Here is a 23,830-nt window from a genome sequence, read left to right on the forward strand (position 1 = left end):
CTGATATAGCTGTCTTATAAACCGATCTGGGGTCTTGACTTCTTGAGCCTCTAGAGGGTGCAATTCTTATCGAATTGGGCTGAAGTTTTGCATGACGTGTTTCGTTATGACTTCCAACAACTGTGCTTAAAAAAGGTTCAAATCGGTCAATAACCTGATATAGCTGTCTTATAAACCGATCTGGGGTCTTGACTTCTTGAGCCTCTAAGGGGCGCAATTCTTATCGGATTTGGCTGAAGTTTTGCACGACGTGTTTCGTTATGACTTCCAATAACTGTGCTAAGTATGGTCCAAATCGGTCCTGATATAGCTGTCAAATATACCGATTTAGAATCTTGACTTCTTGAGACACCGATTTGGCGGAAATTTGGGATGAAGTCTTTTCTTATGACTCCCAACAACTGTGCTAAGTATGGTTCAAATCGGTCTATAACCTGATATAGCTGACATACAAACCGATTTGGGATTTTGACTTCTTGAGCATTTAGAGAACGCAATTCATATCTGATTTGGCTGAAATTTTGAACGACGTGTTTCGTTATGACTTCCAATAACTGTGCTAAGTATGATTCAAATCGGTCCATAACCGGATATCTGTCATATAAACCGATCTCGAATCTTGACTTCTTGAGTAACTACAACGGCATCTCCCATGACCTTCAACATACGTATTAAATATGGTCTGAATCGGTCTATAACCTGATACAGCTCCCATAAAAACCGATCACCCTATTTTACTTCTTGAGCCCCTAAAGGGCGGAATTTTTATTAGGATTAGCTGAAATATTACGCAATGACTTCTACTACGGTCTCCAACATTCACTTCAACTGTGGTCCGAATCGGACAATAACTTGATATATCTTTAATAGCATAGCCATTTTTTTATCCTTTGTTTGCCTAAAAAGAAATATGGGGAAAAGAACTCGATAAACGCGATTCATGGTGGAGGGTGTATAAGATTCAGCCCGGCCGAACTTAGCAGGCTTTTACTTGTTAGAAAATGTTTGGTTAGGTAAGGTAAGAGTGGCAGTTCTTTACAGACTGATTTAAACAATTTTTAAGTCCATTGTGATACCACAGTAGTGACAAACCAAGGCTTTTGGCGGATATCGAATCATCGACCCCTGCACTGGTAATCCAAGCACGCTACCAACTCGGCTACCGGGGCGCCTATTAGGAAATGTAACCAAAACTAAATTTTTTCAAATCTTCTTTTCTACAAAAAAAATTTTTGTTGAAATTTCATTTCTATAAGAATTTTTTCAAAATTTCATTTCTGTTAAACTGACAATCAAGCTTGAAGTCTTAGTTGTGGGTGTTCAAGTTATATTTATTCTCCCAATATCTCGCAATTTTCATGAATTGCATCTTCAACGGAGTTTTTATTTTTAATCTACATCTGTCAAAATTTCATTTCTATAGGAATTTTGTTAAATTTCTACGAAAAATTTTATCCAAATTTTCTTAAGATTTAAGTATTTAAACAATTTATTTTTCCCAAGTCACCTTAACACAGATGCCGTTAGAAAAATACACTTCCTTGCTAAAGCACCAATACTCTAACGGTTATGGCATAGCAGGACACAGTTGTCGACAACAAGTTTTAAGTTGACAACGTAATTTCTTTCAAACCCCCTTTTCGATGCCATTCCCAAAGCAGAAAGAACATCTCAAAGGCAGGGAATTAAAAAAGGCGCCCAAAAACGGTAAAGCGGACACATGTGCTGCTATGGCTTTGGAAAGACGCCTTGTCTTATTGCCATTTCGTTTAATTTAATCAATTTTTCCTGCGTTACGCAAGGATGGCAGTTCCTAATGCCGGGCGGACTAAAGTACGAACGAAAAAAGCGGGGTAAGATATCATCAGTGCTTAGCACTAGAATTGCAACAAAACTGTCTCATTGCCCTGAGAGAATAGAGCAAAGTAAGGCAAGGCAAAAGGGTTAAATTCACAAAATTGTATTTTTTTCGGCATATGCCACACGGATAAAAACAATTTCGTTGGAAATTCTCACATGGGATGGTTTTGAGAGCAGCAGTGGGAACGTGTTCATAGATTTAGATTTTATAAATGTTGATCCTTTAAAAAATCGTTCCTCTGTGGACAATTCAGATCAGATGCCAGTCAGCAAAAACCAGCACGAGGAATGAATAAGACAGGAAGACAGCCATGCCAAAGATGAATACATATGAAAAATATGTAAATATCCTCTTGCCGGCTTTCTTAGCTGGTTTCTAATTTAAATTTAGAAGAAGAAAAATCACCAAATTAAGAGTCCTTGGCAGGCGACATTCACAACTTTGCTGTGTCCATTTTTTTCTGTTAGCATAATAGATTTAAGGGATAAGATTGATGTTTGTGCCTTAATTGCCCTCAGCATCTTGAGGGATGCTAAATAAACAAATATCAGCATAACGTTTGTTTAACTCTTCTATCTTCAAAAAAAAACCAACTCTTCTCTCGTGGCTTTATCATCTTCATTGTCAGCCTCCTCCTTTGGGTGGCTGAGATGCTGTTGATTATTTAATCCTATTGAATTCACATTAAACTTCAAATGACCCTTGTCACTTGCCTCTGTTTTGGCCAAGGGTAAAATGCTCATATCCTATGGTTCTATTTTAGGACTTCCAGAGTCTAAGTTTGGCGTAATCACACTCTATGCTTAAAGGACTTTCTTTAGAAAAACAAATTTATGAAATATTTACTATTGGTAAGGAGTTATGTGCACTTGCATTGCGTGTGAAAAGATCATCTAAGGGTGTAACAAAAAGGTCCTTAAGTTAGCGACTATCCAATACAAAGCCATCTTTTGTCCTATATAGGAACTCAAGGGTGACTTTGGAAAAGAATTTGTTTAAATTCCCTAGAGACAATTTTTTGAGGTGAGTTTTGTGGTCAAGAGCTGTCAATATCTATGTAAAACTATAAAATATGCATCTATTTTCACACCCTTTAGATAATTATGCCAAAAAACATCAAAGAGTACTGTACATTTATCCATACTTCAAAATAGTGTAAATATAAGAAGAAAAAAATTGATAGGAAATTTTTTCAAAAATTCATTTCTAAAGGAAATTTTGTTAAAATTTTATTTCTAATGGAAGGAAGGACGGTGAAAATCCTATGGGAGGCTATTACTGAAAGGAAGTAAGAAGGAGGTCAGTATAGCTATTGGTGTCATAACGGGACACATATGACTACGAGCTCACTTATTTAAAATAGGTGCGGCAAGTGATAGCATATGTAGGGCATGCAGGGATGATGATGAGACGTTGGAGCATTTCCTTTGTCCGGCTTTCGCGTCTAACAGATACAGGCACTTAGGTGGAAGCACAATACCAGACTTGAACCAACTTAGGGGCGTGGTATGGAAAACAATTACGGAATTTGTAAGTAGCTCGGAATACCTTAGATTTTCTTTTTCAAAATTTTTCGAGTAATTAGAGCGCACAACAAGCAGATTACTGGCTTTGGTGAATGTCCATAGAGGCATGGGGCGGATTAATATCTGCACCCTCTTTTCAACCTAACCTAGTTTCATGAAAAAATTTCGTCTGTAAATTCTTTTCAGTTATCCCGTATTTTCAGTTTAGCGATATTTCATTAAAGTGAAAATGAATTGTTCTTTGCATCAAGTTACACTTAAGCGGGATTTTGCACTAAAGCGTATGTAAATTCTTTTCAGTTATCCCGTATTTTCAGTTTAGCGATATTTCATTAAAGTGAAAATGAATTGTTCTTTGCATCAAGTTACACTTAAGCGGGATTTTGCACTAAAGCGTATGAAAGTTATGCGGTTATATCGATTGAAGACTTTGTAAGAACGGATAACTAAGATATCACAAATCATTGAATGCCCGTTTCAACAGCATTGTGCAGAACAGGTTATTAATTTTTTTCTCATAAGGAAATCCACTCATAAAGACATTTTTAGCAATGGTGTTTAGATGAGATGCATATATTTAAATGTCCAACGAAGATGTAAGGTCGTTGATAGCCTCAAATAACGATACTAAAGAGCGTAAAATCTAAAAGACCACATGTGTTCTTAGGAAATCTTTTGAAGCAAAATCAAACCACCCATCAAAGGCTGAAAAAGAGTTCACGCTAATTATATGAACATGGTAAAGTGTCGAGACTGGGTTAAGTGATGGTGGAAATATTCAACCAGCTACAAAGGAAAACAACACTACCACATGACTTTCCTTAGATATAATAATTTGGGGAAAACGGTTAAGAGAAACTACAACTACAAAAAACTCGGAAATAACAAAAAATGGGGATGGTTTCTACAATGACAATGATGATGTGAGTTGATGTATGAGCTCTCCCTTTTCGTTTCCCAATTTCCCATCAAAGAGTAACGTAGTCGTATTTGAAAAAAAATTTGATTTTTTTCAATGGATTTATTTGCTTTTTGTTATAGGGGGAGGCAAACCAAAAAGATTTGTATTTTTATCACAATAAAGCATTCGATTTTGTGCAACGGGTTTCTATCGTCTATATATCATGTTTATGGCCTTAATAAACTACAAATATTTTATCACATGATATGATCTAAAATAATCTGCCTAGATGGATTGAGAGATGAATGAAATGCCAGGGTTTTTTTTCAAAAAAACTATAAATAAAGGGCAACAGGGCACGCGTATCCAGGGTTTAATCTCCACCTTCAATAACAACATCCCCTAATAAGCAAAAGAATAAATCCTGAATTTGACCATAAGCGCTTATCTATGCAGCATCTACAAAATATGATAAAAGATGATGAGCTACTAACCTTAATGGCAAAGGTCGTTATACTCACACAACTTATTGTTTACATGTATGGTGGCTTATGGTGATTTCACTTTAATACCAGCTTATTTATATTCTAAAGTCAGGGATAATAACTTAAAATTCAACAAGTAAAAGCGTGCTAAGTTCGGCCGGGCCGAATCTTATATACCCTCTAGCAAGGATCGCATTTGTCAAGTTCTTTGCCCGATATCTCTTTAAAGGCAAACAAAAAATAATGGATAAGAATTGCTTTGCTATTGGAGCTATACCAAGTTATGAACAGATTGGCGCCATAGTTGGTTTGGCTGTTGGAGACCAAAGTAGAAGTCATTGTTCAAAATTTCAACCAAATCGGATAATAATTACTGTAGAGGATCATGAAAAATAATCGGGAGATCGGTTTATAAGGTTTACATGGTTTGGCTGTTGGAGCCAAAGTAGAAGTCATTTTTCAAAATTCTGATAATCGAATAATAATTGCGATCTGTAGAGGCTCAAGAAAAATAATTGGGAGATCGGTTTATATGGAAGCTATATCAGGTTACCAACTGATTTAGATCAAACTTGGTGGATCAAACTGTTGGAAGTTATAACAAAACTGATGGAAGTCATAACAAAACACTTCATGCTAAAATTAAGCCAAATAGTGTAATAAATGCGTCCTCTAGCGGCTTAAGAAGTCAAGATCAAAGATCAGTTTCTGTGGGAGCTATATCGGTTTTTGAAATGATTTAGACCATACTTGGCATAGTTCTTGACAGTTAAAACAAAACCAACAACAAAACAAAAAATCAAATTGGATATTAATTGCGCTCTCTGCAGGCTGAAGAAGTCAAGATCCGAGATTGGTTTACATGACAGCTATATCAAGTTATGGACCATTTGGACCATACTTGGCACAGCTGTTGGAAGTCATAACAAAACACCTCATACAAAATTCCAGCCAAATCGGATAATAATTGGGATCTCTAGCGGCGCAAGAAGTCAAGATCCCAAATGGGTTTATATGGGAGCTATATCAGTTGTTGGAAGTCATAACAAAACACCCCATACAAAATTCCATATATATACGTTGTTGGGTTTCAGATCAATATTTCAATGTGTTACAAACGGAATGATGAAATTAGTATACCCCTATGGTGGAATGTATAAAAATGAGAAGCACATAATGATTGTATAGAAAATACTGCGATGATTGGGTTTAAATCCAATAATCGCAGAATTTTCTATAACATTACACGCCTATAATACATGAACAGACTGACAGAATGCGTTTTATTTTTTGCATGTATCAAGGGGGGATTTTTCCATCCAACACAATTAATTCCCTTCTCTAAATTCTGTCGATTCTTTTTTTTTAGACTCAAAACGGCTGAACCGATTTTCATTACATGTTAACAGATGGTAGAGTTAAGTCCCCGGTGAAAGTAGGCGGATCCTCCCCCTACAAATTACAATTTTCAAAAACGCCAGATCTCGAAAATGGGTGCACCGATTTAAGCGAAATTTTGTTTACAGACTAAGGGTAACCCAAAAACACGAAATCGTGGTCAAATAACGGTAGAGGGCGCCCTACCTACCTGCCTACCCCAAAGCCCACAAAAACTGACATGTTCACCGGTTGGGACAGGAGGGGAATCAACTAAAAGGTATTTAAGAGTAGAGTACGAAATTGATATAACAATTTTACCCTAAGAGTAGGTGGGTCCTCTCCACTCCCAAAGACCTCCCAGAAATTACGTGTTTACCGATTGGGGCAACATGGGTATCAAATTAAAGGTAAGAGGAAGAAGAATACGAATGGGGCTCAAACAAAAGATATTTGAGAGTAAAATACGAATCTTATATAAAAATTTGGATCAATTCTCGGGGAGGGGCCCCATGCCAAAAATATGCCCCAAATGGACATGTATACCAAACGTGGCAACATGGGATTCTAATAAAAGTTGAGAGTTCAATACGAATATAAATAATTTTCAAATTTGGACCATGTCAAAAGGGGACCGCAAATACTTATGGGTGTAACGAAGCACACCGGGCCAGCTGGCGAATAAATAAATGGCGTAAGTTGCAGTTATCTGTGCCACAAAAATGGTATAAATCATAAAATTTTAAAAAGATTGCCGTTAAACTTCAAATATTGTATGAATATCTATATATCCATCTAAGTTTTAAGATTATTCGTATCAAAATGCTGCACGCAACAGACTCACAAAGCTGGACATGTATTATTAAAAACTTTCAACTCCATTCTAAGAGAAGCCACTACAATTATAAAAACATATTACATATAAAAATTACATATAAAAATTTACATAAATTAAGTATAAATGCAAATATAAAGGACAGACTTCTATCACAGAAATATTTTTTTCACTTAATGCCTACTCATTACTTTTTCAAGAAATACAAATATTTTTTTAGACGCCTTGCCCAAAGACCAGGGGGAAGGTTTACAAAACGACATTTACTTAATCACCAAGGATATTCACCCATAAAGTTTTCGTAAGTAGGTACATATGTAGATGTTCATGAAATCAAATGCATTTAATTTTTTACCTTTCTAATCGTTAAAATTGGTGCTGGTGGTCGCAGCAGATGTTGTTTTCTTGACATTGGGAAGGTGTGATGGCATGTAATTCGAAATCACAAGGATACGAATTCTTAAACAGGACAGATAAGATACGACATCGTTTATGTGTTGGTTGATAAAAGCGCATTATGTGATGAACCACCACCCTGGCGGTGGAGTGTGCAATGTGATACAGCCAGTTTTTTTTAGGGGTTTTATTATGCCAAATATTTTTATTAATTAAACAAGCATTTCATAAATGGTATTTTTTATACGAGGGAATGTGGTGTTTACAAAACAAAGCACATAAAATTTGAGAATTTTGTCGAAAAGGTCTTCAAGGTAACCGCGAAGAAAACTATGAAGTACGGACAAAACGAAGGAGGGTCATAAAACTTGCAAGATAATGTACCCAGACTTTTAGGAAAATAATTCCCATTATAAGATGGGTATTAAGTTTGTGTTTCACAGTGAAAATCAATATTTTTCATGATTACTTTTATTAAATAATAGATTTTGCTGCGAAAAAACTTGCTAATTACATTTATTATTTTATTCCATCTCTATTTGTGACAACATTTTAATAAAAGTATTATGGTATCAGAAAGATTTTTGCAGTGTTTGAAAATAGAAATCTGAAAAACATGGGTATTTAACTGTGCAACAGTAACATAATATTTACTTATACATAGTACATAACTTTTCTTACAAACAGAAAAAAAAATATACTTTTAAAAATGTTGATATTTGCACATTTTTCCCATGAACATTCCACTTAGGAACACCACTAATGATTCATCAGAGGCGTTCAGCGTCATAGGCGGACATGCTAACATCTGCGTACGGTGGCCATGATATTACATGGTATAAATTTGGGTCCTCTATTAATAACTTATTTCTAAAGGTGTGGAACTGAGTGACACATCTTTGTAGCAGAGTTGAAGACCTCACAAATGTTGCCAGCTTGAGTGAGGTATAATTTACTTTGGGCTATAGTGGCAATCAATTACAGACTGGCTTGCAAAGCTTTTGGTGGAAATCGTACCTATGGCCACTGTTATCCGAACTTGCTACTTACTCAGCAAACAGAGTGCTTAAGTGGATAAACACCACAGAAAAATGAAGATCTTGTCATACCTACTTCCAATGTAATAGTAAGTACACATCTACACATACACAATAACAAGTTTAAGCGTGCTAAGTTCGGCAGGGCCGAATCGTATATACCCTCCACCATAGATCGCATTTGTCGAGTTCTTTTCCCGATATCTCTTTTAAGTCAAACAGGGGATAAAAGAAAAGATTTGCTATAATATTGGAGCTATGTCAAGTTATGGTCCGATTCGGTCCATAATTGATTTGATTGTTGGAGACCATAGAAGAAATCATTGTATCAATATTTCGAGTTACAAACAGAATGACGAAATTAGTATACCCCCATCCTATGGTGGATGGTATAAAAAGTGCTAAGTACGGCCGGGCCGAATCTTGGGAACCCACCACCATGGATTTTGGTAAAAATTTATACAAAATAAATTAATTTGAAGGGCATTATTTTGTTCCACATAACAAACTTCTGTCAAACCAGCAAAAATTAAAGTTTCTGGGAACCGAAAAGGATGATAGAGAGACCGGTTTATATGGGAGCTATATCAGGTTATAAACCGATTTGGACCTTATTTGGCATAGGTGTTGGAAGTCCTAACAGAACATCGCATGCAAAATTTCAACCAAATCAGAAAAAAATTGCGGCCTTTAAGGGTTCAAGAAGTCAAATCTGGATATCGGTTTATATGGGAGCTATATCAGGTTATATACCAATTTGGACCGTACTTAGCACAGTTGTTGAAAGTCATAACTGAACATTACATACTCAATTTCAGCCAAATCTAACAAACATTGCGGCTTGTAAGGGCTCAAGAATTCCATTCGGGAGATCGGTTTATATGGGAGCTTTATCATTGTTAAAGACCGATTCGGGCCGCACTTGGCACAGTTGTTGGAAGTCTTAACAGAACACTACATGCCAAATTTCAACCAAAACGAACAAAAATTGCGGATTCCAGGGGATCAAGAAGTCAAATCGGGAGATCGGTTTATATGGGAGCTATATCAGGTTATAGACCAATTCGGACTGTACTTGACACAGTTGTTGGAAGTTATATTAGAACACTACATGCAAAATTTCAGCCAAATCGGACCAATTGGAGCTTCTGACTCATCTGCAATTCCCAACGATTTACATCAATTGTAAGTATCTGTGCAAAATTTCTAGTGGCGAGCTTTACTCGGACATGGCTATAATGTCGAGGCGATCAAGAATATATATACTTTATGGGGTCTTAGACGAATATTCGAGGTGTTACAAACGAAATTACTAGATTAGTATACCCCCATCCTATAGTGGTGGGTATAAAAAAATGCAAATCACTTACCTTAAAAAATTGAAGATGCAGGAGCGTTGCTGAATTTTTTGCACTCTTACATTTTGTTTTTGTTGTTGTAGCAGTGTGTTGCACACTGAGGCGACAGCCCTTGCCGATGAAGGTCTTCATCGGGTCAATCCAGTACGTACAACCGGCTGCCATGGGATTATTTCTTATTTTTTAATTATTTGTTTCATTATTTTCTTCACTAGTGTCAATTTGTTTATGTTTACTTGCTCTCGTTCTCTCTGATTACTTCCTCTCGTTCCCTCTGTCATAACTCTCAGCCTGTTGCTGAGCGTCGCCGACATTGTTTTTTGATTTGTGTTGTTGTTTTATAAACAAATTTTTAGACATTTTAAAACTTTATTTTAGTAATGTGTTATACACTGAGTCTGCAGCCCTTGCCGATGAAGAACTCCATCGGGTCAATCCGGTGCGTACAACCCGCTGCCATGTGATTGCGTTGACTGAAGTAATTATTAACTGCGTTTTTTTTTTTTTTTTTTTATTTATTCATTATTCACGTTTGGAGAATTTTAATTTTTTTTTTATTCGACAATGGAAATGACTTTCGACGTTTCTTGGTTTATTGCTTTTGACATCTAAGTTCTTACTGCTACTATATTTCCGTTTATAAACCTCTGATAAAAAAAATTATGTTTATTTTCCTCTATTTCGCAATATTTAAGCTCACACACATACACACAAAAAATGCCACCGCCAACATAGTTAAATGAACTTGCTTCTGCTATCTTCTTACTCTTTCTGCTACCGTCGATTTTTAATTTTGCAATGATTTTTTACTCTCGGGCTCTCTCAATCTATTTGTTATCGTCACTCACCGAATCATAGACAGTGAAAGAGAGTAGATATCCCATCCGACTCTTTGCAAAATTGCCAGTTGCAACAAATAGAAATAAACGAGAAAATTTGAGCAAATGGATAATTGTGAATGGACGAAGAAGGTGTTGTGAATGAAGAAAAAAAAAATTTTCGCCACAATTAAACCAATTTTGTTAATTTTTTGCTTTTTAATTACAAATTATAATATCAAAATATGTTTACGCTTTGCTGTTAATTTTTTTTTTTTAATTTGCCATTGTTTTTTCAACGTTTTTGTGTTCTCTCATTTCCTTCTTCTCACTTCTCTAAAGAAAGGAGCAAAATAAAACGGCAGATTTCTATTCGTTGCAACTTATAACCATTTTTCGTGAATACGACGGGTCATCTACTCATTTCCACTGTATATACACTGGGTTCCTGTATTAAACTTCAATGTAGGAATGCTCCGTAAGTGTTCTGCGGTCGTGACTATCAGTGGTATTGAGTGGAGAGTTTAAGAGAGGGTCCAGGCGGCATCGGCTCTTACTTAAATTCTAAGTGCCTATGATGTTCGAAATAACAAGGCTAGTTATTGGCGCCTTTAAATAAGCAATGGCAATCTGTACTCTTAAAATATGAAGACTTGTTCAAGCACCCTTTTCACCCTGCATATTCCAATTCGACTTATTACGATCGAGTTTTGCTTTTTCTGAAAGATGGCATCCGTTATCGAATAATTCTATTCGAAACTTTAAAAAGAAGTGTGCCAGCACCAATTTACCTGCTCGCACCAATTTACCTATCGTTAACAACCAATTTTCGTTTATTTTCAAGGAATTTGATAAAAACCAGTAAGGAAAGGAAAAATACCCTACACCTACACCATAGGTACAAAGTGGGAGCTATATTTAATTCTGAAGTAATTTTGACGGGCGGATGTTTTCAGATGAGTTATTATAAACAATCCGTATGAAATTTCGAGCAATATCTGATGAACATACATATGGGAACTACATCTAAATCTGAAACGATTTCGACTAAACTTTATAGATATTGTTGAAGTCCTCGAGGAAAGCATTGTACAAATTTTTGAGGAGATTGGTCAATAAATGCGCTTGCAGTGGCTCTAGAAATGAAAATTGGGCGATATATAGGGCAGCTATTGGGTTGCCCAAAAAGTAATTGCGGATTTTTTAAAAGAAAGTAAATGCATTTTTAGTAAAACTTAGAATGAACTTTAATCAAATATACTTTTTTTACACTTTTTTTCTAAAGCAAGCTAAAAGTAACAGCTGATAACTGACAGAAGAAAGAATGCAATTACAGAGTCACAAGCTGTGAAAAAATTTGTCAACGCCGACTATATGAAAAATCCGCAATTACTTTTTGGGCAACCCAATATATTTAAATCTGAATCGATTTCTATAAAATTCACCAGTAATATTAAAAATCATAAGAAAATCCTTCCTACCAAATTTCGAGAGAATCGGTTTATAAATGAGTACTTTATTGCAATATTTCTCAAAATCGTACGAACATATATATGGGAGCTATATTTAAATCAGAACCGATTTTTTCCAATTTCAATATACTTCGTCTTTAGACCGAAAACATGCCTGTAGCAAATTTGAAGACGATAGGATTAAAATTGCTACCTGTGGTTTGTTCATAAATTAACATGGACAGACGGTCCGACCGACATAGCTAAATCGAATCAGAAAATGATTCTGAGTCGATCGGTAATCTTATCAATGGGTCTATCTCTCTTTCTTTTGGGTGTTACAAACAAATGCACTAAGTTATAATACCCTGTACTACAGTAGTGGTGTAAGGTATAACAAGTAAAAGAGTGCAAAGTTCGGCCGGGCCGAGTCTTGGGAACCCACCACCATGGATTCTGCTAAAATATGGGAGCTTTATCAGGTTATAGACCGATTTGGACCGTATTTGGCACAGTTCTTGGAAGTCATAACAGAATACTATGTGCAATACTTCAACCAAATCGAACAAAAATTGCGGCTACCTGGGGCTCAAGAATCAAATCGGGAGATCGATTTGAATGCGTCCTCTCGAGGCTTCAGAAGTCAAGATCCAAGATCAGTTTATATGGCTGCTATATCAAAACATGGACCGATTTGACCCATTTACAATCCATACCGACCAACACTAATAGAAAGTATTTGTGCAAAATTTCAAGCTCGTAGGTCTACTCCTTCGAAAGTTAGTGTGCTTTCGACAGACGGACGAACGAACAGGGCTAGTTCGACATAAAAAGTCATGACGATCAAAAATATATATACTTTATGGGTTCTTAGAGGTATATTTCGAGGTGTTACAAACAGAATGACGAAATTAGTATGCCCCCATCCTATGGTGGAGGGTATAAATATCATTAAAATAGAAATTTACAAAATAGTTTCAGGGATATTCGGGTTAACGGCAGGGTTTGAAACATTACAATTAATTATTATGAGAGCACTCACAACGAAAACGAGATAAATGTCCTTTACATAAAAGTTAAACAACATTATTTTATACATACACCGAAGAAATTAACATTATTTTAAGAGTACACAATCTATCAGTTTGCCAAAGAATGTATTGCATTGGGCTAATGACCCATAATATACCACAAATAAATATTCCCTCAAGTTGTTGTTGTTGTAGCAGTGCGTGCACACTGAGGCGGCAGCCCTTGCCAATGAAGTACTCCATCGGGTCAATCCGGTACCTACAACCGGCTGCCATGGAATTGATTCAAGTTCAAGCCAAGATGCGTCCATAGAACTAAAACAAAACCTCTGCAAACATTAAAAAATCTTGAAAATAAATATATTAATTATACTTTACCCCCCATACAATTATATTCTATTTAATTAACATGAAAAAACCGACCTTGATCAAGATTTCATATGAAGAAACCTCAATGTATAATACAAACAAGGTTCGCCCTTAATTCCCTCCCTTAACACCCAAAGCAAGGAAATGTATCATCCTTGCAAAACTTTGCAAAAAGGAAAACACCACACGAAACACGCGGTCTCCTAAACAAAGAAAATACCAGCACAGACAGTTGGTGGCCTTTGGATGGTAGTGTGTACATACCTACATATGTGCTATGTGTTTCTATTACAATACTAGTTTGGCTGTCTTGAATAACAAACACACCAAGGCCAACCCTCTTATGTAGTATTTTTCTTGAATATTAATGGGGCACCTTAATTTAAAAGTAGTGCAAAATCTAAAGAGCAACTCGGGATCAAATGAAGAACATTTTTGTTGGCAGATTTGGTTGATAAGAAGTTGCTATTTAACTTGCCATTGCTTCACTTTGATATGCCAACACGAATATTGGCAGTTTTTTAATCCCCTTGTAAACACCTATGTACGTAGATATATAACATTTTAATATATTTCAGCGTATGTACAATATTTCTCTACCCAGGATGAAAAAAACTAACATGTGTACTGCACTTCAATGTTAAGTCGTTAGTGGTCTTTAGAGATAGCTTTTATAGTATATGTATAAAACTGTACTACGTATAAAAAGAGGAAAAAAGTAATAACATTTGTACAACGTCAATAGCAACCAACAATTGATTTTGTACAATTGATTGGCAACAATGGAGTCCTTCATCGGCAAGGCTACACTGAGGCTGTAGGCCTTGCCGATGAAGGACTCCACTGCTACAACAATAACAACAACACCATGCTCAAAATTTATGCCAAAGTGCAAACTTTTTTTAATGAAATTGTTTAAGGTAAACAGTTTCATAAAAAATTCAAAAAATAATAAATATATGTACCTTGGTTTACTAAATTGTTTTTGTTCTTGTTCTTTATTATATTATATGTAAAACATTGAAAATAACGGATATTTAAAAGATTAGCAATTCAAAGAAACTGAAATATACAGACATAGTTTTCCGCATTGTATTCTTTTAGTTAACAGCTATTGTTGTTTTGTATATCTGTACTATTAAATGGATTACAGTTAATTAATCAAAGGTGCAACAAACAAACATATTACTATTGGCAATAGAAGGGGAGTGTGTGGTGTTTTGTCAACATAAAACAATAGTTACATATTATTTAATATTTAATTAATTCTCCTGAGTTTAACAATGAAATAGCTTAGAATTCTGTTAACATTATAAAATAATGTCTTGTGCTGGCATTTAATAATAATAGCAAGTAGTTATACTTAAAACGGCTAAGGCTACCATATTCCACACGACTGTACGTATGTGCATTCTTCTGCCTTCAAGTCAGAAGGGACATTTGAATGGAATTGAGGTAGTTTGGAGTAAAGTTAAGAATGTGTGTGTTTGTTGATGAATAGTTGTTTGTCTTTACGAAGAAATGAAAATAAGAGTAAACAAAAAATAATTTGTTTTTCATTGCCTTACATTCGTAGGTCTGCTTAAAAAGTAATGAGTCCACAGGCTAACTATTAACAACGCAGGTTCATCTATAACGCCTTCTTTCTTCAGCGTAATCATCGTCATAAGCTTTGGCGCGATGCTCCCGATGCGAATGATGATCACGTTCAGACCTTTTACGCTCTGAGTGAGACTTATGGTATGATTCGCTACGAGGTGAACGGCTACGACTTCTAGAGCGGTGTTTGTGCTTGCTTTTCTTCTTATGCTTCTCCCTATAACGTTCTCGTTCTCTACTAGTACCACGGTACACGCTCTCCGGTGACGAGTTGCGCTCATAACGTTTGGAGGATTTGTGTTCTCGGTAGCGATCCTGATCCCTAGAATACTCTAAGCGATCGTCATGTTCTCCCCTATGAAAGCTAGGCGGTGGCGCATCTCTGCTGGCATAAGCACCGCGTGCACCACGTTGTTCTCGACCCTCCCAGTTACCCGCCTCCTCATATTCGGCGACTTGAGTCGTTCGCACATTGATAGGGGCAAGTGTCGCATTAGCTCCACCGGAACTAAGTTGATAAAGTGTGACATTGTTCTCTCGACAATACTGTTCCAATTTCTTTTCTATTTGTTTCTGCATTGGCACTGGTATGCGCGGAAATAATGTGGAAAACCAATCCAATTTTGTTAAAAATTGGTACACCATTTGGCCAACAGTTATAGTCTGTAACGAAAAACAAGTTTGACATTTTCAGATAAAGCCTATTTAAATTTTTATTTAGAAAGAGGGAAATAAAGCCAATCGTACAATCGACTCACCTGGCCGCCGCCAGCTTTGACATCTATTTCTTCTTCATCTTGCAAATAGTCCTCGTACCAATCATACAAATCTCCTGGCGGTTGGGTGTAACGGAGATACATAAAACCTATAAAGAATTCAGAATTAGTTAGGTTCTCCACAAGGGTAAACAGAAAAACAAAATGAGTCGAGATACTGTCACGAAGAAATCAATTATACTGTGATTGCGCTTTGGTGCTCTCAATCGACTTACCACCTACCTAAAGCCCTGATATAGGGGGAATCAGTATGATTGATCAAACCATTAACTTGCTTACGAGTCAAACGTAAAGTATACAATTTGTAAAGCAAACAATAAGCTGTGGACACAATGCCTCCCGCACCCACTCCTCGAACCTGTAATTAAAATCAATTCCGAAAACCAATTTCAAGGCATTAGTAAGCTGTTTGTACAACAATTACTGCTGGGTGAGGCAGTGGCAAATAGCCTTATTTCAAAACGAAAAAGGTACATTTCATAAACTCACTCCGCCACACATGCCCGTTTGGCCGCTAGTCTTGCGTGAGCCTCGCTCCCATGGCTCCATATGTTTGACCTGATAGTAAATCTCATCAACCACTTCGTGGTATGTCTTTAATTTGAATAGGTGCACTGCAAGGAATTCAATCAATAGTAACATAATTTGAACACGTTTCCTTTCGAATTGAGAGTTTAGTTTGTTTGTGTTGTCTACTGTACCTTTGAGGACGTACCTTTAAAGTAACTGGAGCTCTGTATATTCGCCAATATAAGGGGATTCAAATTCATGGTGGCCTCATTTCCCCACAAAGGCAATGTATTGTGAATTTTGCCAACTTTTTTGGCCGCCGACTGGGAAGAGGAAGCATAGTCTGCCAATTGCATATTCAGTCACATAATTCAGTGCAAACTTTAAATGAGAAATAACATTGGAGTACATTACCTTCTTCCATTTTAAGTAACTTGTTTGTGTGAAGGAAAATAGGTGCAGGCTGAATTTTTTCCTCCCGAGATTTTTCCCAGTAAATAACACTTTGACTTGGCTTGGCTTACGAAAAAAAAGTGAAAAAAGTTTGGTCTTGTTCTTGGTTCATTGATTCACAGGAATTGATAACCCCGAGACATCTCGGGTTAGGGTTATCAATTTTTGTGAATGTGGATTTTTTATCGATGGAATCAAAAAATCGAAATCGAAGCAAATTTTGAAATTTTTTTGTTGGAAGTTTACATGACACATCATGATCAATGTTGCCACTCAAAAAAATTATTTCCTACCAAAATTGAAGAAAAACTTACCAAATTTTCTACAAGTCAAAAATTCGGTATATGTTTTTATACCCACCACCGAAGAGTTGGTCATTAAGAGGGGCATTACAATACATCAAATTGTACATTTTCCACCCTACAAACTATACATCCTAGATTGTCGTTATATTCTTAGACGATCTAGGCATGTCCGTCTGTCTGTTTGTTTTAATCATTCTGCAGCCTAAAGTTGAAAGATGGCCTACCTCTTGTTGTTGTAGCAGTATGTTGTACACCGAGGCGGCAGTCCTTGCCGATGAAGGATTCCATTGAGTCGATCCGGTACGTACAACCGGCTGCCATCACTTAATATAGCACTCTTTATAACGACCTCCCGATAAGAAATCTTGAATTCATAAAAGTCGTATTCCTCAATTTCGGTGAACAACTGTGTTGAGTTTGAATAAATCGACTTACAGATTTAGGGGTTGAGCCCAGTAATGCAATGTTACTGGAATTCACCGTGGCGCAGAGTTAAGCATGTCCGCCTATGACGTCGAACCACTGGGATTAAACCTTGGCGTTAAGATTAAACAAACTTTCGGCGATGGTTAACCCCTTACTAATGCTGGCTACATTTCTGAGGGATCCTGCCATGTTAAAAACTTCTCTACGAAGTGGTGTTGCTATGCGGCACGCCGTTTGGACTCGGCTTAAAACAGGAGGCCCCTTTATCATTGAGCTTTAATTTTAATCAGACTGCACTCATTGATATGAGAGAAGTTTCCCCTGTTCCTTAATGGAATGTTCATGGGAAATTAAGTAGTAGTGGTAGTAATAAAGGGTGATTTTTTTGAGGTTAGGATTTTCATGCATTAGTATTTGACAGATCACGTGGGATTTCAGACATGGTGTCAAAGAGAAAGATGCTCAGTATGCTTTGACATTTCATCATGAATAGACTTACTAACGAGCAACGCTTGCAAATCATTGAATTTTATTACCAAAATCAGTGTTCGGTTCGAAATGTGTTCATTCACCGTAACGTTGCGTCCAACAGTATCTTTGAAAAAATACGGTCCAATGATTCCACCAGCGTACAAACCACACCAAACAGTGCATTTTTCGGGATGCATGGGCAGTTCTTGAACGGCTTCTGGTTGCTCTTCACTCCAAATGTGGCAATTTTGCTTATTTACGTAGCCATTCAACCAGAAATGAGCCTCATCGCTGAACAAAATTTGTCAAAATTTGAACACATTTCGAACCGAACACTGATTTTGGTAATAAAATTCAATGATTTGCAAGCGTTGCTCGTTAGTAAGTCTATTCATGATGAAATGTCAAAGCATACTGAGCATCTTTCTCTTTGACACCATGTCTGAAATCCCACGTGATCTGTCAAATACTAATGCATGAAAATCCTAACCTCAAAAAAATCACCCTTTAGTTGTGGTAGTAGTACTAGTAATGCGCTGTTACTACTCTATTTCGCTGTTACATTGAATTGCATGGGCCCCTCAATATATGAGTATGAACCAGGGGCTCTCTTTCTATAAAACATAAAGTTTTTGTTCGATTTTCATAGCATTTCTGATTCTTGCTCTGACAACAAAAATTAAAATATTTTTTAATTTCATGTTTCCATAGAGAGAGAATTGAGCCCTAGGTCTGACTTTTTTCTGTATGCAGCTGCCCATGAACAATTAAAGGTGTTTTCAATTGTACAACAACCGCAAATCATACGGTGCAATGAGACCACCTTGTTAAATCCGACTTGGTTTTGTACCTGCATTAGAGTTGTACCTGCAAAACTAAACAAAAATAAGCAATCCGTCACTAAATGTATGCTTTAAGATACATTGCGCCTATAGAGGGCGCAATTGTCATCCAATTAGGCTTTACAATGATTTCTTTCATGACTTCCAACTGACTTTATTAACCTTGGTTTTATTTGGTATGTGCATTGATAAATCCTGATTTTTACTTTTCATTTTCGTTTGAAATATAGGTGATGGGAAGTTAACGATAGTATCGAAAATATCGAATGTTGCGATTATCGTTAGTTTGCCAGCTCTATGTAGTTTCGATGTACTATCGATGATAATTTTTATGGTAACAGTACAGGGTGACAGAAACAGTAAAAATAATATCATACAAATAAAATACCTGCGTGAAGTTTAAGACTTTGTTCCACAAAAAAAAATGATTCTAGCTACGTGTAGAACGTCAAATTGAAAGTATTCCCCTCCCCTTTCAGGTGGCATTCGAATTTTTTGAACGAAGTTCATTCTTAGTTTCCAGGCTAGAATCAGTGTTTCGTCTTTTAGATTCTGAACATAAATCTTTAAACCTTGTCCCACAGAATCAGTGTTTGGTCTTTCAGATTCTTAACATAAATCTAGAAACTTTGTTCCACTAAAAACTAATTCCAACGTGATACGTCACATTAAAGGAATTGAACTCCCTTTTGACGAGGCATACCCACTTTTTTGAAAGAAATTCATTACTGAACTCTATACTGGAATCAGTGTAATGTTCTCTAGTTTCTGATCATAAATCTGCGAACTTTATCCCACAAAATACTGATTCCAGGAAAATGTGATGTGTCAAATTGAAACTAATGACCTTATCGTTGATGTGGCATTCGCTTTTTTGAATTAAGTCCATTTATGGTTTCCAGACTGGAATTTGTTAACTCACAGCTTAATATTCTGGCGTAAAGCTGTGTATGCACCCCACGAAATTTTCTGTTGCAGCCAAGACATTTATGTCGCCACTGAAAAATAGTTGTGTAGAATACAAGATGACAAACATCGATTCAAAATTTTGACCGAATTTTAATCATTTAAAACATACATTTTCATTTGCAAGAAAAAAATTCGCCAATACCTATTATGTCACCCTGTTACCCAAAGAAAGTTTAATTTGAGCTGCGTACCAGCAAACGAAATTTTCCCTAACGGTACTGGTAACGAAAATGTTGTTTAGGATGTGTTCCATGATGCAAACCCAGCTTTACTAGCTAAAAACTGTTGATACTTTCCATACTTTCTGAATTTTTTTATGTTTGTGTCACGCTGTATTACTGCCATCATCCGCGTTATCGTTGGTAGTAATCGTGGGTAACTTCAACTTAAAAAAAACTTCAACTTAAAAGATACAACATTTTCGGTCAACAAACAGACGGATAACTCGAACTCCAACTTGATCTATGTCTAAGGATAAATGAGGTAGGTATTCACCCGTCTGAATTTTTGATAATAGTTGCAATCAATGACATTCTAATTTATTTACTCTTATTAATGGCTGGCCGTTTGGAATTCTTCTGTGTATCTAGCAAACATTTAAAGTAGTATTCCCCAATTGGCAGGAATTCATTAATCACACAGCAAGGACAAGACAAGAAACTTTCGGCAAAAAATTGTCTTAAACGAAGCAATATGGTTTATGATACCTTTCCGACACTTAACACAGTATGGAGAGATTAATTTTGAAATACACCAGCAAGTATATCACAAGTTAATGTACCCACAAAAGGTCAAAGAACAAGGGGCGCAAGGGAACATCCTACGCAATTTTACAACAGTCTATGATATCAGTTTGCAGGATATAAAGAGTGATTTTTTAGATTCAAGACTTTTCGTGTGTACCGCAACACATCAGTAAAGCAATAATTAATGTGTTTCTAGTGCCTAGAATTTGTCTAAGGTTGGCTTCGATTGTGCTGTTAGCAACCTGTTGGCTTGGCAAACATGACGAGCACACCTTCATCGGACAGTGAGGAGCAATATGATGCCTTGACCGAGGAGTTGCATAATATCCAATCGGTCATACATGTGACCAGGGAAAATATCGATGCTCTCAATGCTAGATTTGCCAATCTACAAGAGCCTCCACCCATGTATATTGCAGAGTATCAGGAGTTGACTTCAAAGCTACATGAGTTGGAGACCAAGGAATCAGAGCTGATAGAGCAGCTGAGTGCACAGCAGGAATTGGAGGAGAAAGAACAACATCAGAGAGAAGTAAATGAGTATGCTTTCCAGTCGCACTATCAAAATCAGCAACAAATACAACAACAGTTGCTGGCCAGGCCGCCCTATGCTGCAAGCGACATGGTATGTATTTGACTTAATCCCTTTTTATTCCCGGTCTTAATCTAGCAAAACTTTACTTTCCTAGACCGATAGTTTAATATCCACTCAGAGCAATCAATATGGTGGTAGTCAGTGCAGTACACTAACACGGCAGCGAAAAGTATTAATGAGGGCCCACCTGCCCAACCAACAGAGAACCTCTGTGGAAGTTGTACCAGGCGTGCGACTGTGCGATGCTTTAATGAAAGCTTTGAAGTTGCGGCAATTGACGCCGGACATGTGCGAAGTAACAACTTCGGAAAACGGTCGCCATATCATTCCGTGGCATACTGACATTGCTACCATACAGGTGGACGAGATCTATGTAAGGTTATTGGATAAGTGTCCCATAATGACACATATTTCTCACCAGTTCATACGAAAAACATTCTTTTCCCTGGCCTTTTGTGAATGTTGTCGTCGACTTTTATTTACCGGGTTTTATTGCAATCAATGCAATTTTCGGTTTCATCAAAGATGTTATGACAAAGTGCCCACGCTGTGTCAACAATTTCCGGTGGATAGTTACTATCAGCGTTTGCTAGCACAAAATCCAGAGAATGCAGTAGGCATATTGCATCCTGGACGTGGTATGGTGGGAGATTATCAGGTAAGATAGTGCCATTTCATCTGTTGTATTTTCTTTCTAAAAATTTGATTTAAATTAGGCTCGCCATCCACGGTCTATAAGTCAACAGGATCGTTCAAATTCAGCTCCCAATGTTTGCTACAATAACATCAAACCCTTAACCGAGGCCCAATGCAAATTAATGCAAGCTCATGGCCCGTTACAAAATGCTGGTGACCATTCCAATTCAACGCAGGCTTCACCCACCAGCACGCTCAAACATGTAAAAAGGGAAAGAGCCAGGTCAGCAGATGAGAGCAATAAAAACTTGTTGTCTTCCAATAGATCCTCGGAGGAAAATTGGGTAAATACCAGTTACTAAGGTTTTTGAGAATCGGCTAATTTTTGTATTCTTTTTTAGAACATACAAGCAGAAGAGATTTTAATAGGACCTCGAATTGGTTCAGGTTCCTTTGGGACTGTATACAAAGCCCATTGGCATGGCCCGGTGGCCGTTAAAACCCTCAATGTAAAAACGCCTAGCTTGGCTCAGTTGCAAGCCTTCAAAAATGAAGTTGCCATGTTGAAGAAAACTCGGCATTGCAATATTCTGTTGTTCATGGGTTGTGTTTCAAAACCTTCTTTGGCCATTGTAACTCAATGGTGCGAAGGCAGCAGTCTCTATAAGCATATTCATGTGAAAGAGACAAAATTTAAATTGAAAACTCTAATAGATATTGGAAGACAAGTGGCCCAGGGAATGGATTATTTACACGCCAAAAATATCATACATAGGTAAGCAATTGCGCTAAGAATTATTTGTCTACAACTAATTGTCCTTTTTTTTGCTCTGCACAGAGATCTCAAATCCAATAATATATTCTTGCAAGACGAGTATTCGGTTAAAATAGGCGATTTCGGTCTGGCAACTGCGAAAACTCGTTGGTCCGGTGAGAAACAAGCTAATCAACCAACTGGCAGTATTCTCTGGATGGCTCCTGAGGTCATACGTATGCAGGAGCAGAATCCCTACTCTTTCCAATCTGATGTATATGCCTTTGGCATTGTTTTGTATGAATTATTGGCCGAATGTCTGCCTTATAGTAACATCAACAATAAGGATCAGATACTTTTTATGGTGGGGCGAGGACTTCTGAAACCCGACATGACTCGTATTCGCTCCGATGCTCCACAAGATTTAAAACGTCTTACAGTTGATTGCATAAAATATGATCGCAATGAAAGGCCATTGTTCCGTTTGAATCTTAATATGCTGGAGTATATTTGGCGAACGCTGCCTAAACTACATCGCAGTGCTAGTGATTCTACATTGACGCAAACACAATTACATCACGACGACTTTCTCTATTCCTGTCCCAGCCCCAAGACTCCTGTAAACTTCCAATTTTACCATAGTGCTGGTAATATCTAGCGCTGATGCTGATCGTTTACCTCACTTGTGATAAGAAAAAGAATTATTTGAATCATTATTGAGATTATTATGATACTGGATGATAACAGCGCGTAAACACTGCAGTAGCTACTTAAAAAAAAGAAATTAAACCGAACAAAGCTTTTAACTTGATGGCACTTAAACACACATATATGCATACTGAAATGATACATCATCACCAACTATAAAAGGCAATCGAATTGCATAAATGAATCAGAATGATGTTGTTGGAAAATGTCTTAGCATATGAATCATCATTATTTCAGTAATCCAACTAAGCAACTAAACCAATATTTGTGTAAATATGAAACCAAAATATAGAAATGGATGAGGCCCGCTCTTTCTTCTCCTTGCAGAAGGTGTGGGTGGCCTCGAATGTTTTAAATTCAGCATAATCCTCATGTAACTCAAATCAAAACATTAGATGCCTCCATTAGACTTTTAAAACTCAAGTAAAACGAAACGAAAATAGCAACTTTTGTTAAATTCTTTACAAGCAAAACTTTTCTAAAAACTAACAAACAAACAAAAAAACCAGCAACTGGCCGTAGACTTCAGTCCAGAGTAGGGACAATTTGACTACTACCCCATAAGCAACCATAAACTTAAATTAAACTTCAAAGA

The 23,830-nt window shown here is 36.8% G+C and overlaps 2 protein-coding genes and 1 long non-coding RNA gene across 5 annotated transcripts; 2 read left to right on the forward strand and 1 right to left on the reverse strand.

Moving 5' to 3' along the window:
* The first annotated feature begins 3,061 nt into the window (after positions 1-3,061).
* Positions 3,062-6,565, forward strand: LOC131997367 (uncharacterized). The gene is made up of 4 exons (XR_009398223.1): positions 3,062-3,160; positions 3,225-3,391; positions 6,143-6,430; positions 6,483-6,565. It is a non-coding gene; the product is annotated as an uncharacterized LOC131997367 (long non-coding RNA).
* An 8,088-nt stretch (positions 6,566-14,653) lies between these two features.
* LOC106083045 (pre-mRNA-splicing factor 38B) lies at positions 14,654-16,922 on the reverse strand. Of its 3 annotated transcripts, none has more exons than XM_013245865.2 (6): positions 16,745-16,915; positions 16,536-16,673; positions 16,310-16,434; positions 16,043-16,178; positions 15,803-15,909; positions 14,654-15,707 (listed from the first exon to the last, which is right to left on the reverse strand). In XM_013245865.2, the coding sequence occupies exons 1-6, from the start codon at positions 16,752-16,754 to the stop codon at positions 15,072-15,074; spliced, it is 1,152 nt and encodes a 383-aa protein (XP_013101319.1). In that variant the 5' UTR covers positions 16,755-16,915; the 3' UTR covers positions 14,654-15,071. The 3 variants fall into 3 exon arrangements, 2 of the variants coding, with proteins under 2 accessions (XP_013101319.1, XP_013101329.1); XR_001220591.2 differs by having other exon boundaries at positions 15,619-15,707; positions 16,036-16,178; positions 16,745-16,922; XM_013245875.2 differs by lacking the exon at positions 16,745-16,915 and having other exon boundaries at positions 16,522-16,607.
* A 3,103-nt stretch (positions 16,923-20,025) lies between these two features.
* On the forward strand, positions 20,026-23,692 carry LOC106083012 (raf homolog serine/threonine-protein kinase Raf). Its single transcript, XM_013245824.2, has 6 exons — positions 20,026-20,279; positions 20,387-21,167; positions 21,232-21,795; positions 21,854-22,117; positions 22,175-22,548; positions 22,612-23,692. Exons 2-6 carry the CDS (start codon positions 20,802-20,804, stop codon positions 23,183-23,185), a joined length of 2,142 nt encoding a protein of 713 aa, XP_013101278.1. The 5' UTR covers positions 20,026-20,279; positions 20,387-20,801; the 3' UTR covers positions 23,186-23,692.
* The last annotated feature ends 138 nt before the right edge of the window (positions 23,693-23,830 follow it).

The sequence above is a fragment of the Stomoxys calcitrans genome, chromosome 4 (genome assembly GCF_963082655.1).
Source record: "Stomoxys calcitrans chromosome 4, idStoCalc2.1, whole genome shotgun sequence".
Lineage (NCBI taxonomy): Eukaryota > Metazoa > Arthropoda > Insecta > Diptera > Muscidae > Stomoxys > Stomoxys calcitrans.

Bases quoted from the DNA above. Each gene is read 5' to 3' on its own strand.
- LOC106083045 (XM_013245865.2), bottom strand. The intron at 16,435-16,535 runs GTACGTCCTCAA...AATTCCTTGCAG, and splicing joins GAGCTCCAGTTACTTTAAAG to TGCACCTATTCAAATTAAAG. The intron at 15,910-16,042 runs GTAGGTGGTAAG...AATTCTTTATAG, and splicing joins CCCCTATATCAGGGCTTTAG to GTTTTATGTATCTCCGTTAC.
- LOC106083012 (XM_013245824.2), top strand. From the start codon at position 20,802: ATGACGAGCACACCTTCATCGGACAGTGAGGAGCAATATGATGCCTTG. The intron at 21,168-21,231 runs GTATGTATTTGA...TTACTTTCCTAG, and splicing joins CCTATGCTGCAAGCGACATG to ACCGATAGTTTAATATCCAC. The intron at 22,549-22,611 runs GTAAGCAATTGC...TGCTCTGCACAG, and splicing joins GCCAAAAATATCATACATAG to AGATCTCAAATCCAATAATA.